Source organism: Adelges cooleyi, unplaced genomic scaffold (assembly GCF_023614345.1).
Source record: "Adelges cooleyi isolate 19-005CV unplaced genomic scaffold, UGA_ACOO_1.1 ACOO_flye_CR_arks_rails_tigmint_CR_PRNA_8, whole genome shotgun sequence".
Classification (NCBI taxonomy): domain Eukaryota; kingdom Metazoa; phylum Arthropoda; class Insecta; order Hemiptera; family Adelgidae; genus Adelges; species Adelges cooleyi.
In genome coordinates this window covers 4,601,142-4,617,237 of record NW_026096513.1, presented here as the reverse complement: position 1 = coordinate 4,617,237, position 16,096 = coordinate 4,601,142, and the positions used below count along the sequence as shown (strand labels likewise).

Genomic DNA, 16,096 nt, shown 5'->3' with positions numbered 1-16,096 from the left:
TATATTAAACAAATAATATTGACTTAAATGGAAACCCAAAGGGAAATACCAAAACAAAGGTGGATACTATAGTCAAAGTCGAAAAGAATATAGAATAAATTGGAATTCAGGATGGAGAAGCAATTGAGGAGGATAGGGATAAGTGGAAGCAGGTATGTGTTGCGGTAGAAGATTAAGATTATTAGTACATATTATGTAACTTACCAATAAATGTAAAAAAAAAAGTACAAAATATGTTTAGTCCGTGGTACAAATAATACAACAGTGAAGTGCTAACAAATAAACCGAGACGTGTATTAAAATTACTGCAATGAAGGTGTATTTTGTTATTATTTTACGTTTACTTCATGACTATTACTAAAATTTAAATTAGTCTGTAGACTGTAGTTTTAATTTCTGTACATATCTACCGAATTTGTTATTATCATAATCATAGACCTATAAAGATGGGTCTATGATCATAATAGACGATAATATAGCCGCTTATCGTGGTTCACTAATACATAACCGTGGTCAAATTTACAGATGGTAATATTGTTGATGATATCTGTGTTTTATAGGTGGATATTCTTGTTATCACTTCAGCTGATTATTAAATGATAAAAGTCGGTAGACTTAAGACTTTGTTGACATACATAATATTATTGAATTTGCACTTGCGCATATATAGCGATTAGCGCATGGCTGGTTATTGGTTAGAACTCTGATTTTGGACAGACATTTGTCATCTATGTACTCACTATTCAGTCATCAGTATCACTAGTCAACATTTCATTCTTACTTTTGTATGACGACCGCATCTGTATTTACTTTCCTTTGATGTACACACGGTTGATCTATCCCTTCTATATGTAATGTACATTAGTGAAAAAAAAAAGTAACGTTATTTCTAATTTTTTGACCGTGATTCGTGACCTTTAGAGGTCGTTTTGAAACGGCAGTCGTTTTAAAATAGCGTTTAGTAATATAACGCTTGTTGCTATACAAACAGCTATAATAATTATTGATGTCAACAATTAGTGATTTTTGTTTTACAATGATTAATTAGGTCGTTTATTTAGTAAAATAACAAAAAATATATTCTTACTTATTGGTTTTTACCACTTCTTTGCTTTAACGACACTGGTACGGATCTTATGTGGACAATAATGTACAATATAAACATTTTGTTAATAGTATTTTATTTTTCAGACCAATAATGGAAGAAGAACAGAAAAGGTTTATTGAACGGGGTTCACACAAGGGCAAAGGGCTTGCAGTATTCACTAGTGGTGGTGATTCACAAGGTAGGTAATATTTTTATTAAATGAACATGGAAAAATATAACTTTTAAGAAAATTGTATAGGCTAACTATGGATATTGTGTTTACTTTAAAGTAGACCATACATTCATTTTTTTAGAAGACATATTGAATAGAGATTACGTATTTTAGTAAATGATTTATATATTTTTTGGAATATATACAAGTATTTTTTTTAGTTTGAAATTGTATACATATACAATATAATTTTTTTATTTAAAATTCTAAAACTAGTTTATTACTTCTTTTTTTAAAAACAAAATTATAAAAATTGATTTAAACACTATGATAAACTATAATTTGTCTGTAAAATCTAACAATTCAATATTATAAATAAATTGTAATGGTTCTTTGATATTATACAATTCATTTTGCTTATGAAGTTGAATAAATATTAATTTGTTGTGTAGTTGGGAGTTCATAAACTTTAGAAGTTTTCATTGTGATACAATTTATTGATGGTGGGTAATCCACTGTGGGTTGACTGTTATTGTTAGGACTTGATGATGTTTGCCTTTACATTGTACTTTGACAACTGATATGTTTTTATAATAAATAAACTTTTTAGTACTTATTAAGTAGGAGGTGAGTATTGTATTCTTGTTTTTCGACAGGTATGAATGCGGCTGTCCGTGCTGTTGTGCGTATGGCCATATATTTGGGTTGCAAAGTCTTTTTCATAAAAGAGGGTTATCAAGGGATGGTAGACGGTGGGGATAATATTGTAGAAGCTAATTGGTCTTCGGTATCCTCAATAATACATAAGGTTAGTACAAGTATGTATAAAATTAGTATTCACCACAGTATGGTTGAAATATCAACATACAGTAAAAATATAATGATATTTATAGGCATATAATCATATTCATAAATATTTAGTATCTTAGTTACATGATGTGAATTTCAATAGTACCAGTGAATTTACATGAAGCTGTATAAGTAAAATGGTAGCATTAACATAACCATACTTGTTGTGATCAGTAGAATCGGGATCAGTAGATCAGTAGAAACAAACTCAGCCTTAGTCATATGATTAGTTTTATATAGGCCATTGTTAACATGTGTTTTGTATAAAAATATATTTATGCTGACTAGCTACAAATTTGTATTTGTAAAGTTTGACTTTACATAGCAGTGACAACAAAATTTGGGTGAGGGTTCAAGCTGTACTTCTAAAAAAAAATTTCAGTATTTTAACCAAGCAGAGTTTTATAATATTGTTTATGATCCACTTCTCCCTAGAAATAATTCATGATTGCGCAATAGTTTCAAAGCGATTGCTTTTAGTTACATAATTGATATAGCTCATTAAAAATTGTTTATTAAATTTAATACTTCATGTTATTATATCTGACTTATTATTAATTTAAGTATATTTGTGTTTGCATTATTTTTATATTTTAAATTAACAGAATAATTTGACTAACACTACTTTATAGTTTTATATTTAAAAGTGGTTTTAGTAGTATTTTTCAAGTAGTTTTCCACTAATGAACCAGCTATTTCTGTAAAAAAAAATGCCAACAGTGAGGTCAAGGAGGTCACAGGTCTTTCCAATTTGAACTTATAAATGGTGAAAAGTATTAAATGTACATAAAAATCACTGTACATGTGTTTTGGGGGTTTTCTTATGATAAAATAAAAATTTCTCTAAGTATTGGGGTTTTTTAGGATACACTACACCTACTTTCAGTCTTAAGAGGCAATTACCTCTTTAAAAGTGAAATAAAGAAAAAGTTCGGAACTTTTCTGAGAGCAAGGCAAGGAGGGTAAATAATATTTTTTGGTTTTTTGACTGCAGTTTGGTAAGAGTTACCTTAAAAATATTCCTAACAAATTCTTAACTATTAGAATATTTGTTGAGAAATTATAGCAAGCATTATTTTTAAGTAGAAAAATATACTTTTTAAGGCATTTTCTCAATTTTGAATACAAGGGATGATATTTTTAAATGTTTAGCCTTTGTAATCTTCCTTTGATGTACTATTATTGTAGCTACTCAATGAACGATCTGGCAGTTAAAAATGTATTGTGGGTCTAGACAAAATCAAAAGAGCTCCTTTATAAAAATGAATACCTTTTTAGCTCCCAATCGAAGCTCAAAAATAACAATTTTTTTTTTAATCATTATTAGTTAAATTTTTGAAAGCTATTTGTTTTACGTGCAATTTTTTTTTATTCATCTTGCATCTAGTATTAAAGAACTTTCTGACCTTCAAATAACCCCTATTAAAATACTTTGGTTAAATAGTCATTCAAATTTATATGGTAATTAATTTTTATATAATTTATGTTTAAATAATATTTATTAATAAGATTGTGTAGAAATTATATCAAAGTAACTAATACCATGCTAATAAAAATTTTTTAATTTGATATATTATTTAGGGTGGTACTGTAATTGGTTCAGCACGTTGTATGGACTTCAAAGATCGTGCTGGACGATTGAAGGCTGCGTGCAACTTGGTAAAACGTGGAATCACCAATTTAGTAGTAATAGGAGGTGATGGCTCATTAACGGGAGCCAATCTATTCCGACAAGAATGGTCCAGCTTACTGGACGAATTATTGAAAAATCAACAACTCAATAAAACTGAACGCGAAAAATATGCCCAATTAAATATTGTCGGTATGGTCGGCTCCATCGACAATGATTTCTGTGGTACAGACATGACGATTGGTACCGACTCTGCTTTACATCGTATCATGGACGCTATTGATGCAATTGCATCGACCGCATACTCCCATCAGAGAACATTTATTATGGAAGTGATGGGACGCCATTGTGGGTAAGTCATTACTATTGTTTAATAAATTAACAGTCTAATTGAAAAGTGTGTACAATATTAATAATTTGGACAGTAAAAATTGAAAAACTAGTAAGTTTCAACAAATTCGCACAGTACATACAGGCTTACATTGTAATTGTTATTCGGTTTGATTCAGAAATAATCTAAACTTTACAGCGTTTATAATTTTTATTTACAAGAACATACTTTTATACTTAATGAGAGAAACAAAATAATTTTTTAGCTTTAGGTGATTCTATGACCTTTATTTTGTATAGATATTTCAAAGGAATTTCAAGGAAAATTTGAACAGTTGCATTAAATTAACCATCTATATATTAAAATAATAGAAACTTTTTTTTTTAAACAAGTGAAATGTTAATTTTTGCAAGAAAATACATTTTTCCAAAAAGCAACTCAAATTACAATATTTGTTTGTAAATAGTAGGCAAAAGAATAATAACATAGTTAACATGATATACAGTTTTTAATTCTCTAACCGCTATAGTGTTTTAAATAAACACATCTTAAATAATTAATTGTGTGACCAGTTTGGTTTCCAAAAAAAATTATAACGTTTAAACCGCATCAAAATTTGTAATACAACCTATGCAAATGTTGATTATTCTTACTATACTTATTTCATTTAGAAAAAACAACACTCTTAGCACCTTGAAATTTCTTTTAAACATTTCTCCGTGCATAGGTAATGCTTTTTCTTTTTCTTAACTTATTTTAGTATTTGTATAAAACATTTTTTTTTTTTTTTAATAATAAAAATTGCATACATACAAATGTATAATTAAAACCTTGTAAAGCATACAAAAGTTAGTATTTCATATTTTTAAATTATTATTTTACATATGCAAATACTAATCTTAAAGTTTAGAAATTAAACAACAAAAGTAATAAAATTGTCCAGCTTGGTTGCTGAAAATAATATATTTTTAAAATGCTCAATTATAGTATTTATTTATAATATTATATAATGTTTCTTTTACAATCTAGTTGGTTTTTATTCTTATTATATACATTTTTTTATTACAAATAATTTAAAACCAGAATTATGTGGTTGACCTTTGTTTTAATAACAATTGATTGCCTTTGATAGCAATATAACTAAAACTGTCTTTATTCTTTATACATTTTAGTTTGTATCTCAAATAATATTTTTATTTATGTTGTTATTTTGTGCCTACATTTATTTTATATTTCTCAAAATTGATTAATAATTAGGAACAGTTTTCCTATGTCAATCAATAATGCCCCCTTTGAAAAGATACAGATTTCATATTATATAAACGATATTGATTTTGCTTTGAAAAATATGAGTTTATCAATTTGGACAAATTAATCAATTTTAATTAACATATTTTACCGTAAGTTAACTTTTCGGATGTAGTTGACAACTTTTGCACATAATTATGGTTTACTGTTGTTTATATTATAACTGTTTCAAACAATATTTTTTCTTAAATAAGAATACACACAATATTAATACTTTAGTACTGCAATAACTGCCTAAACTATAGCATAAACTAAACTAAGTATATATTTTTTCAAACATTTTTTTAAGTACACATATATAATATGTTAAATTTTGATAAATGTAACATTGTTAGTAAAATTTGTAAGTAACTTATTTTTATTAAAATTATATAAAACACAAATCACCGATTACTAATACTTAGAAATAGGTTCACTTACTACTCGTGTACTCGATTTATTTGATATTAAATGGCAATATTATAGAGAGTTTATTAGGATTATTAATTTTTAATTGTATGTAGCTAACTCGAGAGCTAACAGTTATTAGTCGAAACAATTTGAGTATATATTATATATACTAGGTTACACTTCCGTGATGTAAACTGGTTGGATTTATAAGTACAGTTATTTTTTCTATTCCATTTTACGCTGTTTTTTCAATTTGATCCTAACATTATTATTTATCAGTTACTTAACAATTTTAATGCTTGATTGTGTCTTTGCAATAGTTGTTTTTTAATTGTGTAAATAGTCATTAATATTATTTAAATACAAAAATGGTGCTGTTTTGTTACTCAGTTTTTATTTTATTACTTTAACATTAAATAATTCTTTTATTCGTTCAACAATTTTTGAATTTAACTTATATTAGTATAGAAAACAAAATATTTTGCATTCGTATGTAATTCTAATTACACAATCAAGAATAATCTTTGTGTCAAATATTTTAAAACTAAATTTATTCACTTGCCATTTTCAATATGATTTGGAATTTGTCTTGTTGAAATGTTGCTTTTAAATAAGAATTTTTCTTTTTATAATATCCATGACTAATGTGTATAAAATTTTTAGTCATAGAATCACCTCATTCAATTTTTATGATGTTAAAAAACAAATAAGTAATACAATTATGGCTTAGTCAATATTGAATTGTTTTTAGAAACCTAAATGAATTTGAATGAACAAAATTAAATAGGGTCACTTTGAGAATAGACTCAATGTACTATAGATAGGTAAAACTTGATAACATTAATGTAGGTAATGGAATTTCTGGATTTCCCTGCAGTTAATTAAACATTTACAATCTCAAAAAAACATGAAGCGTCAAATTAATAATGGAGACATATTTCGAGTTGCCCATCTATAATGTTACATAGTAATTTTTCAGTGTTCAAAATTGATTTAGCTTTAAGTTGTAGGTAATAATTTGGATTTTTTTTATATAAAAATAACCATCGGAATCCAACATTCTTGTAATTTTCTCAACACAACTCAATCTATTTGGTTTTATACTACCGAATACAAGTTTATGAAGAATTCTTAATAGACACCGTTCACCGGATTGAAAACAGCTTGCACCGTGGACAATAGGTATATTAAGTTCGGGGTATGTGTATTCGGGTATTTTGGTAATTTATTCTAAATCCACTGCAATTTTAAAACGAATGGTTTTTTCCATTTTTTGCATATCAAACAACTTGATTAGAAAAAAAATGTCCAATAATCAATCTTCAAAATTACAAATAAGTAAATTTTACATTTTTTAATGCTTTTTTATGGAGCGATAAGTTTGCGCTGTTGTCCTCAGGAGCGCTAAGTGTTTTGGTGCACAGTGTCTATACAAGTTTAATAACGCTACTGTTGCATATTAAGGTACCTTGCACTCGTCACAGCCCTCACTAGTGAAGCTGACTACGTTTTTATACCAGAGATGCCTCCACCACTTGATTGGCCAACCAAACTTTGTACCAAATTAGAGCAGGCAAGGATAATTGTATAATAAAACAAAAATGTACCAATTAACCCTTTTTAGTTAGCCCTAACTCTTAAAAATCACATATTAACAAATAATGCTGATATTGCACTGCAGCATGCTTATTTTCCTGCCATCGTTTTCTATAGTCTAACAAAAGCTTTACCTGTTATATATATATACCTTAGATTTTTATCTCTTAAAGAGAAGCCCAAAATAATGTAAATAAGGTCATAGGATTTATGGGAATCTATGTTTGCTTACGTTGATATGAAAAAAAATAATGTTAATTTATGAAATTTAGATATAGATCAAGGATTGTGGTTTTTACATAATATAAATTTTAATATCATATATTATGCCATGGTTATTGATTGAATTACACATTTTTTTAATAATAATATGTATGTGTATTTCAAAAAAAGAGCGGTAGCGTTACTTTTATGCAAACAAATGTGCAGGTATTTAGCTCTCGTCACGGCATTGGCGTCTGAAGCCGATTTTGTGTTCATACCGGAATGGCCACCGCACCAAGACTGGGCATCGAAAATGTGTAAAAAGTTATTACAGGCAAGAGCGAATTCTGACAACCTGCCGTAATTAAATGCTTGTTCGTTTTAGTCTGTATGCTTAAGTCGAAAACCGATGTATGGTTATTATGCTCTATTAAATGAACAAAATCTAGTTGCTTGTAGCTGTAGAATGTGAATTATTATGATTAATATCTAAGTGATTTCCTCTCTAGTACAGTTAATAATGGACCAATTCATATTATACTCCAATTATATAATGAATCACTATGAGTATTCTAAATGTCTATAGTATAATCAATTAATGTAGTAAGACTCGAGAGTGTATTAGTGTAATTATTTATTGACACCGATGGGAGCCTATTCAAACAACATACTTTTCTGTGTACGTTGGTCTTTAGAATTTAGAATAGTTAAAAGCAGTTCAAGTCTTATCAAATAACAATAGATAATAGTTAGAAAATAGCTTATTGCTCGCTTTGAAATGGCTTTATATAATAACAAGTAACAAAATTACGTTTGTTTTACCAGATTGTTCTAAAATAATCGAGAAAGTTATTCATTTTTTACTAAATATCCATCAATTTAAATATCAAAATAAAAATCGAAATTCAATGTTAACTTATTTTATACAAAATTTCTCTTAATTTGATTTTAAGTTTATTGTTTATTTGCATAATACATGTTTCTGTTCAAAAGTTGAAATTCTTCTCGATTTTTTTAGAACTGTTTTATTAAAATAGCTATTATTAGTACTTTTAAAATTAAAGCTTTTTTCAAGCCATCATTCCTCCCCTTATAGTTTTTTTGCAAAAGAGTTCTCAAAATTAGAACTCCTGTTTTACAGAATACTTAAATCATGTTTTTGAAAATCATTTTTATGAAAACTTTTATTTAAAACTTCTTAATTAACTGAAAGTCGAACTTATTGAAAAAATTCAATAGCTGCTTCGAACCCTAAACAAAATAAAAATGTCTTAATGTTTGAATAACATTAAGAAATAGAAATAACGAAATACAAAATATTTATTTTCGTTAATACTTAAACAAATTTTTTAGACTTAGTTAAACTAATGAGTTTTTTAATAGAAATTATGGTTGATTTAAATTATTATAATTATAACTGTTATTTATTTTTTATTAATGAAACAATATAATCATAATTGTTGTCTCGTGGTCCGTGGACAATTTGAGTACTTATCGATAAAACAGTAAAATAACACAATAACAAACAACATGTAAAACACTAGTCAGTAGACATCATAAATCATAACCTAAACAATGTCAATAATAATATCTATTAATTATGAAAAAATACCTCCTTACAATTAGCTTTGTATCAATTTGGCCAAAAGTTGATAACACCATTGTAAAATAAACACCTTTTCAAATAAAATATTAAAATAATGGTATTTTATTTTTATCATTTTTTGTCCATATTTTTTTCCCAGCATAAAAAAACAAAAACAATTTTAATTATTTTATAATTAAAAGGACTATGGGACTTGGTACAATAATTATGCTTTGCTGTTTAGTAATTCAGGATAATTTATAGATATAATTTTAAAAAAAATCGAATTGACTTATTTCTTTACAACATAAAAACGGATAATGCTTGGTACAAATTGCTTTGGTCAAATGCACTTTGTTTTGACAACGCTGTTCTTAATTACTCGTACGCGTATAATTGCAGCTGTACCTACTGTGCAGTGCCTTTTGTTTTTTTTTTGTTCCAATTACACCGAGGTAATTGTATGTTTACTTTAGCATTGTGTAGTATTTACATTTAAATCAACCAGATTTTTTTTGTATGTCATGCTTGGTTTTTATTTAATATCATTGACTTGCGCTTATGTATATTTATTTTTTAAGATTTTTTCTAAAACCGCATTTGTAGCAATTGCTTATGAACTTAACTAATGTTTAATTTACCCTACTTTGTTTGACTTCTTTTTTAGTATTTTAAACGGTTTACTTACCGCATTTAACATTATATTATATTTATTTATTTCACTCTTATCTCCTATTTCTTCGCGTGTAACACGTTTTATCGTACCCTTTTACATTCTTCAGTCCTCTACGAACATCCTTGAAAATTCTCTATTCATTCGTATCTGGAGCACTGCAAATAATGATCCCATATTTTCTTTTTTAGCCATCTCTGTGTGATTAATAATAATTGTAATATGCTAAATTGTATTCTGTACGTTAACATTCCTTTTGTATTTTGTACTAGCCGTTAATTAAAAAAAAATAAAAATTGTATAGTTATAAAATGTCAGAGAACTAGTCTAGATCGCTTTAAAAATGTTTTATTGTGAGCAGTATGCATTGAATGCTAAATTAATTATTTTAATTTTTAATTATTAATTTAGCGTAGAATGCACACTGCTCACGACGAAATAATTTTAAAGCCAACCAGATTCGTTTACTTCATAAAGGGTGTCCCACAAAGATAAGACAAATGAAATTACTTTTGTTCTAGTGAATATTTTTTTAAAATTAATTTATACTCATTTGCGTTATAAGCACCACATTTTTTATTGCACTTAACTATTTTACTTTTTTAAATATTTGCTTTTGTTTTTTTGTTACATTAATTTTATTAAATTTAAGATAGCGTTTTATTAAGAATAATTACCTGAACATTTTGACTGTTCGATAACCAGATATGGATAATTACTTTTAAAGTTGTTTAAGTTTAGAGTAATGCGCGCAAATAAAAATAGCTCTACGCGCTTACTCTACCGCATTCCACCTCCCATCCTACCCTTTAACTTTCAATAACTTAAAAAGTAATTATACATATCTTACCAGGTTATCGACCAGTAAACATTTTCAGATAATTTTTCTTAATAAAATGCTATCTTAAATTTAATATAATTAATCTAACAAAAAAATAATTTAAAAAAGTAAAATAGTCAAGTTGGAGCTGATTGATAGGTATCCAACATGGATTTTGGCAAAGTAAAATCTAAGGACCACCCTAATATATATAGTATATACAATATACATAAATGTATAAAACTTAATTTGGGCTTTCAAAACTTCTTCTTGCACATAAAAAAAAAAAAAAAAAAAAATCGGTAATTAATATCTTTTACTATGTTTTTAGGAACGAACAGCAGGTCAGCGATTAAACATTATAATAGTGTCAGAGGGTGCAATTGACCGTGAAGGCAAACCCATTACAGCGGAGATGGTGAAACAAGTGGTTGTGGACAACCTAAAGCAAGATACTCGTATTACTGTTTTAGGTCACGTTCAGAGAGGCGGTGCTCCATCAGCATTCGATCGAGTTTTGGTAATATTTTGAAACATGTAACACGTTCAAATGTTTAAATTGAGCAGATGCTTATATACATTTTAATATACATACACACTATACACATATTCATTTTATAGGGATGCAGAATGGGAGCTGAAGCTGTAATGGCTCTAATGGAAGCTACTCCGGAAACTGAAGCGTGTGTTGTGTCTTTGGATGGTAACCAAGCTGTTCGTTTACCATTGATGGAATGTGTGGAGAGGACAAAGGCTGTCGCTAAAGCGATGGCAGACAAAAATTGGGAATTAGCCGTTCAGTTGAGAGGAAGGTAAAAAGAAAAAAATGTTTTGTATATATATATATATAGAATTAAAAAATTTGTGTTTATATTTAATGTCGTACGTTTGTTAACTGCAAATAAAAGAAAAAATAATGTTTTAGGAGTTTTGCTAGAAATTTAGAAACTTATAAAATGTTGACTCGTTTGAAGCCTCCACGTTCAGCTTTTGACGAAATGGGACGGGGATTGGTAAGTTAGATATACACAATATATAATATAATTACAAACAAATTTCTATTATGTTTATTCCCGGAATGTTATTAATTCATGCATTTTTATTTGACCTTTTTTACATGCATATTACCTTTAGAGTCTAAGTCGAGTAAGTATAATCAAACGATTATGATTGCACAAAAAACTAAACATATACTTATAAACATTATTATTTTAATACAGCAAGACACACTGTGGGGTCAGGTAAGACATTTGGTAGTAAAGGTGGAGTGTTTTGAATGATTTATATGCTTAATAAATTTTCATTATTGCAGTACATAGAAATTTATTAACTTTGAGTTATGTACATAAGTAGTATGCTGAATAAAACTAAAAAAACTTTTTTTATTTTGTTCTCGCTCCTGTAATCAATTTTTGTTTTGTTTTTTGTGTTGAGTTTTACCCTGTATATATGTTATTGTTTATTTTTATTGTATATGTATGTATATAAAAAAATGTACACGTTTATGTAAGTACAGTTGTAAATTGAATTTAAACAAACACAGGAAGGATACACTCTTGCAGTGATGCATATCGGCGCTCCAGCTTGTGGTATGAATGCGGCTGTCCGTTCGTTTGTGCGTAATTGTATTTACAGAGGCGACACTGTCTATGGAATTCACGATGGCGTCGAAGGATTGGTTGCTGGAAACGTAAGTAGTATTGGATGAAGACATGATCACCACCAAAGATACAATCTATAACTTATTTTTATTTAGATCACAGTAATGCAGTGGTCTGACGTAACCGGTTGGGTTGGTCAAGGCGGTGCTATGTTGGGCACAAAACGTACATTACCCGAAAAGCGTATGCCTGAAATCGCAGCGAGACTTAAAGAGTTCAATATCCAAGCTCTTTTGATTATCGGAGGGTTTGAAGTAAGTGTTGTGTCGTTTGTTGTTATCAATTAGAACAATCACCTATTTAGGATATTATTATGTTTATTGTAGGCATATCAAGCTGGAGTGCAATTGGTTCAAAACCGAGATAAATTTAAAGAGTTCTGCATACCGATGGTCATTATACCTTCGACTATTAGTAATAATGTACCCGGTACGGAATTCTCTTTAGGTTGCGATACGGCTCTGAACGAGATTACCGAAGTTGGTTAATCAAAAATATTTAAATTTTATATCACTAATAAATTTTACAATGCAATTTATTCGTATTCATCTTTTAGATCTGTGATCGGATTAGACAGTCCGCTCAAGGAACGAAGCGGCGTGTCTTTGTTATTGAAACAATGGGCGGATTTTGTGGATATTTGGCTACTGTAGCTGGTTTGGCAGGAGGAGCGGATGCAGCGTATATTTATGAGGAGAAGTTCACAATTAAAGACTTGCAAAATGATGTGTATCACATGGCGTCCAAAATGGCTGAAGGTGTTCAACGAGGCTTGATATTAAGGTAATGGAGCTACACAACAAAGATGAAATTTAAAACTAACCACAGAGTAACACATTGTACACACGAGAATTAATTTATAATGAAGATTTACCTTGGCAAAAAAAAAAGATATTCTATTTATTTTAACTTCAATGCGAAGCTGAGACTATGGTGTGAGCTTTTTTTAGTCTTTACCCACTGTAACTTATTTTACACTGGACCAATTTCTATGAGTAAATTCTCTATAAATTACAAAGTTTAGCTATTTGGTACCTTAGGGGTGGAGGTTCACTTCTTCACTATTAACATTGGGAAAATCAAAAAAAAAACTTCATATTTCGATTCGCTTTGATTTCGAGAAAATGATTGATTAAGATCGAGGTGAAATTTATGAGGAAAATTTATTTGGTGTGCCCCTATACGGAAATAGTCCCAAATTAAAATTATACCTATTTTCCACCCCTCTAAGGGGGTGAAAGTTTTTTGTGTATTTTGGTCGCAATTATAAAATTTTCTAGTTGAAAATTAATCAGAATGTAAGATACATATATATACATAATACATGTATATAGTACATATATAAACTGAGAAAGAAAGGAAGACTAACTACAGTATTTTATGAGTTGCCTGAAAACTATATTCTAGAAGATCTTGTTCATTTTAATATGAACATGTTATAACTTTGTATGTAAATATTTGTATGGACATCTATTTAAAGTCATCTTATTAAGTTTTTGTAAGTTTATTAGTTCTAAAATTTTTTTTTTTTCGAGATTTTTGTGTCCAGGTAAAATTAAAAACTGATATTAAATTCAAAAGCACTTATTCCGTAAACATGGTTTGACTAACTGAGATCTTTTTACTTAAAAACCTGAAAATGTAACCTAATAGAAATAAAGACCAAGAACAACAAAGTTAAAGATAGAAAAATGGTTTGTTAAATTTTCGTTGCAAAATATATTTTGTGTTCAAGTAGTTAAATAAAGGTGACAATATCTTAGTTGATGACAACTTTTTGAAATTTTTTTTTTTATATCCACTAAAATATATGGCTATTTGAATTTTTTTTTCATGTTTCTAAAAGTTCTAAAACTATATTTTACATTGATATTTTTTATGTAAAACAGACATTTATATGAGTAATATTGTATGAGAAAAAATGACTGGTCGATAACAAGTTCAAAATGAACACCAATTTTATATTTTCAAGATAAAAATATTGTTTAAGAGATAATTTGAATTGTGAAACTGTATTAAAGCTGTACTAAATGTGAAAATAGGAACATTTTTATTTTATCTTGATAAAATTTCATATTAACATTGTTATTTTTGTTCTTTATTTCAGAAATGAGAAATGCAGTGAAAACTACAATACAGATTTCATATTTAGGCTGTACACCGAAGAAGGAAAAGGGCTTTTCAGCACTCGTATGAATGTTCTCGGTAAAAAAAAAAGTTTTTATGGAAGATAAGGTTAAATAACTATTTGTTTTTCTTAACATTTTGTAGCAGAGTTGTCCCATTAAGCCGAACAGGGTTCGATTGATTTAATTCTCTTGTCTGTTAAAGGTTTATTCTCTAGAATAAGTTTAATTGAACCCATTTGGCATTTAATTTAATTATAACAATCGAATAATTGCAGGGCACATGCAACAAGGTGGTTCGCCCACACCATTCGATCGGAATATGGGCACAAAACAGGCAGCTAAATGTGTCGAATGGCTTGTAGAAAAATTAAGGGAGTCCACTAGACCGGACGGAACTATCTACACTGAAGCTCCAGAAACAGCCGCAATGATGGGGGTTGTCAGGCGGCAATATCGATTTACCCCGCTGACGGATTTAGTTCCACTTACCAACTTTGAGTGAGTTGTTTATGGATAGTAGTTTTGAAACTGTTTTAACTAACTAGTTCAAATTGGTTTACATAATTTGAACATGTAAAATTAAGTTCGTAATAATTTTGATTTTAACGCATGTGCTTTTATAATTTATAGACAACGGATACCCAAAACTCAATGGTGGTTGAAACTTAGACCAATGTTACGCATCCTTGCTAAGCACGATAGTACTTATGAAGAAGAAGGTATGTACATCACTGTGGAAGAAGGACTGGAAGCAGATACATTGCTGGTTTAAAAACAAAAACACATTAGACTTGTTTTGTTGTATTTAAATTATGCCGTTGTTGATGACTTAGCACATGGATCATGATAATAAATAACATATAGTAACTAAACTTGATTTTTCTAAATTATAAAAAAACATTTTCGTGTTATAAACTATATTAGTAAATACTCTAGTCATGTTGTATAATGTAGGTAATTCCATTTGAAATGAAAAGAAAACATTTACTATTTGACCCACTTGTTTAATTATTTGTTAATCGGTTTTTACTTGAGATAAAAATGTAAATCCGTCTATTTAGTACTTACTTGTAGGAGCAAAAATATTTTTTTTTGTTTAGCCTCTCGAATTTCTATATTAATTTTAACTGTTAGTAGTTTGATAATAATATTATGTATTGTGTACCAATTATGTGTTACTTATGTTGTAATAATATCCATGTTGTTTTTTTATTGTTTATTTCATTACGTCATCCTATTGTCAAATGTTTTTTTTTTGTGTGTAAACTAAATATGAAATTATATCGATTAAAGAATTTCAAAAGTCATGGATCAAATTAATATTGTAGAAGACAAACTTAATAAATTTAAACGTGCAATACATAAAAGAAAACATTTTTTTTCAACAATAAAATATTGGTTTTATTTATCAATTATTGTTCCCAAATTTAGTACTAGTATGTGTATGAACTTACTTATGACGGTACATTTTTAACAAAAATAGCTCAATTTAGGATCACACACTAACTTAATTCATGTTAAATTTAATAAAATACTCGTACTATAATTCACGGGGGTGTTTCGAATAGGTTTTGGAATTCAAAAACTATTGATTGGAACAGTACTATTTATTGCCAATTTTAACTTTGGCGAGAATTTTTTTTTTGTAAAACAGTTGTTTT

At 28.3% G+C, this 16,096-nt stretch overlaps 1 protein-coding gene across 2 annotated transcripts; it reads left to right on the top strand.

The window, feature by feature from the left end:
- The first annotated feature begins 648 nt into the window (after positions 1 to 648).
- On the top strand, positions 649 to 15,717 carry LOC126845858 (ATP-dependent 6-phosphofructokinase). 2 transcript variants are annotated; one of them, XM_050584847.1, is made up of 15 exons: positions 649 to 1,125; positions 1,192 to 1,286; positions 1,916 to 2,067; positions 3,690 to 4,090; positions 7,793 to 7,901; positions 10,977 to 11,165; positions 11,267 to 11,457; positions 11,571 to 11,658; positions 12,189 to 12,335; positions 12,402 to 12,560; positions 12,633 to 12,785; positions 12,863 to 13,089; positions 14,414 to 14,511; positions 14,711 to 14,933; positions 15,066 to 15,717. In XM_050584847.1, the coding sequence occupies exons 2-15, from the start codon at positions 1,199 to 1,201 to the stop codon at positions 15,205 to 15,207; spliced, it is 2,367 nt and encodes a 788-aa protein (XP_050440804.1). In that variant the 5' UTR covers positions 649 to 1,125; positions 1,192 to 1,198; the 3' UTR covers positions 15,208 to 15,717. The 2 variants fall into 2 exon arrangements, with proteins under 2 accessions (XP_050440804.1, XP_050440803.1); XM_050584846.1 differs by lacking the exon at positions 7,793 to 7,901 and adding an exon at positions 7,232 to 7,340 and having other exon boundaries at positions 652 to 1,125; positions 15,066 to 15,712.
- Positions 15,718 to 16,096: the final 379 nt, after the last annotated feature.

What these genes read in the sequence shown, in the direction of transcription:
- LOC126845858 (XM_050584847.1), top strand. Translation starts at nt 1,199, where the DNA reads ATGGAAGAAGAACAGAAAAGGTTTATTGAACGGGGTTCACACAAGGGC. An exon ending in GCCGTTCAGTTGAGAGGAAG is followed by an intron (nt 11,458 to 11,570) that starts GTAAAAAGAAAA and finishes ATAATGTTTTAG; the next exon opens with GAGTTTTGCTAGAAATTTAG. An exon ending in GTTCCACTTACCAACTTTGA is followed by an intron (nt 14,934 to 15,065) that starts GTGAGTTGTTTA and finishes TATAATTTATAG; the next exon opens with ACAACGGATACCCAAAACTC.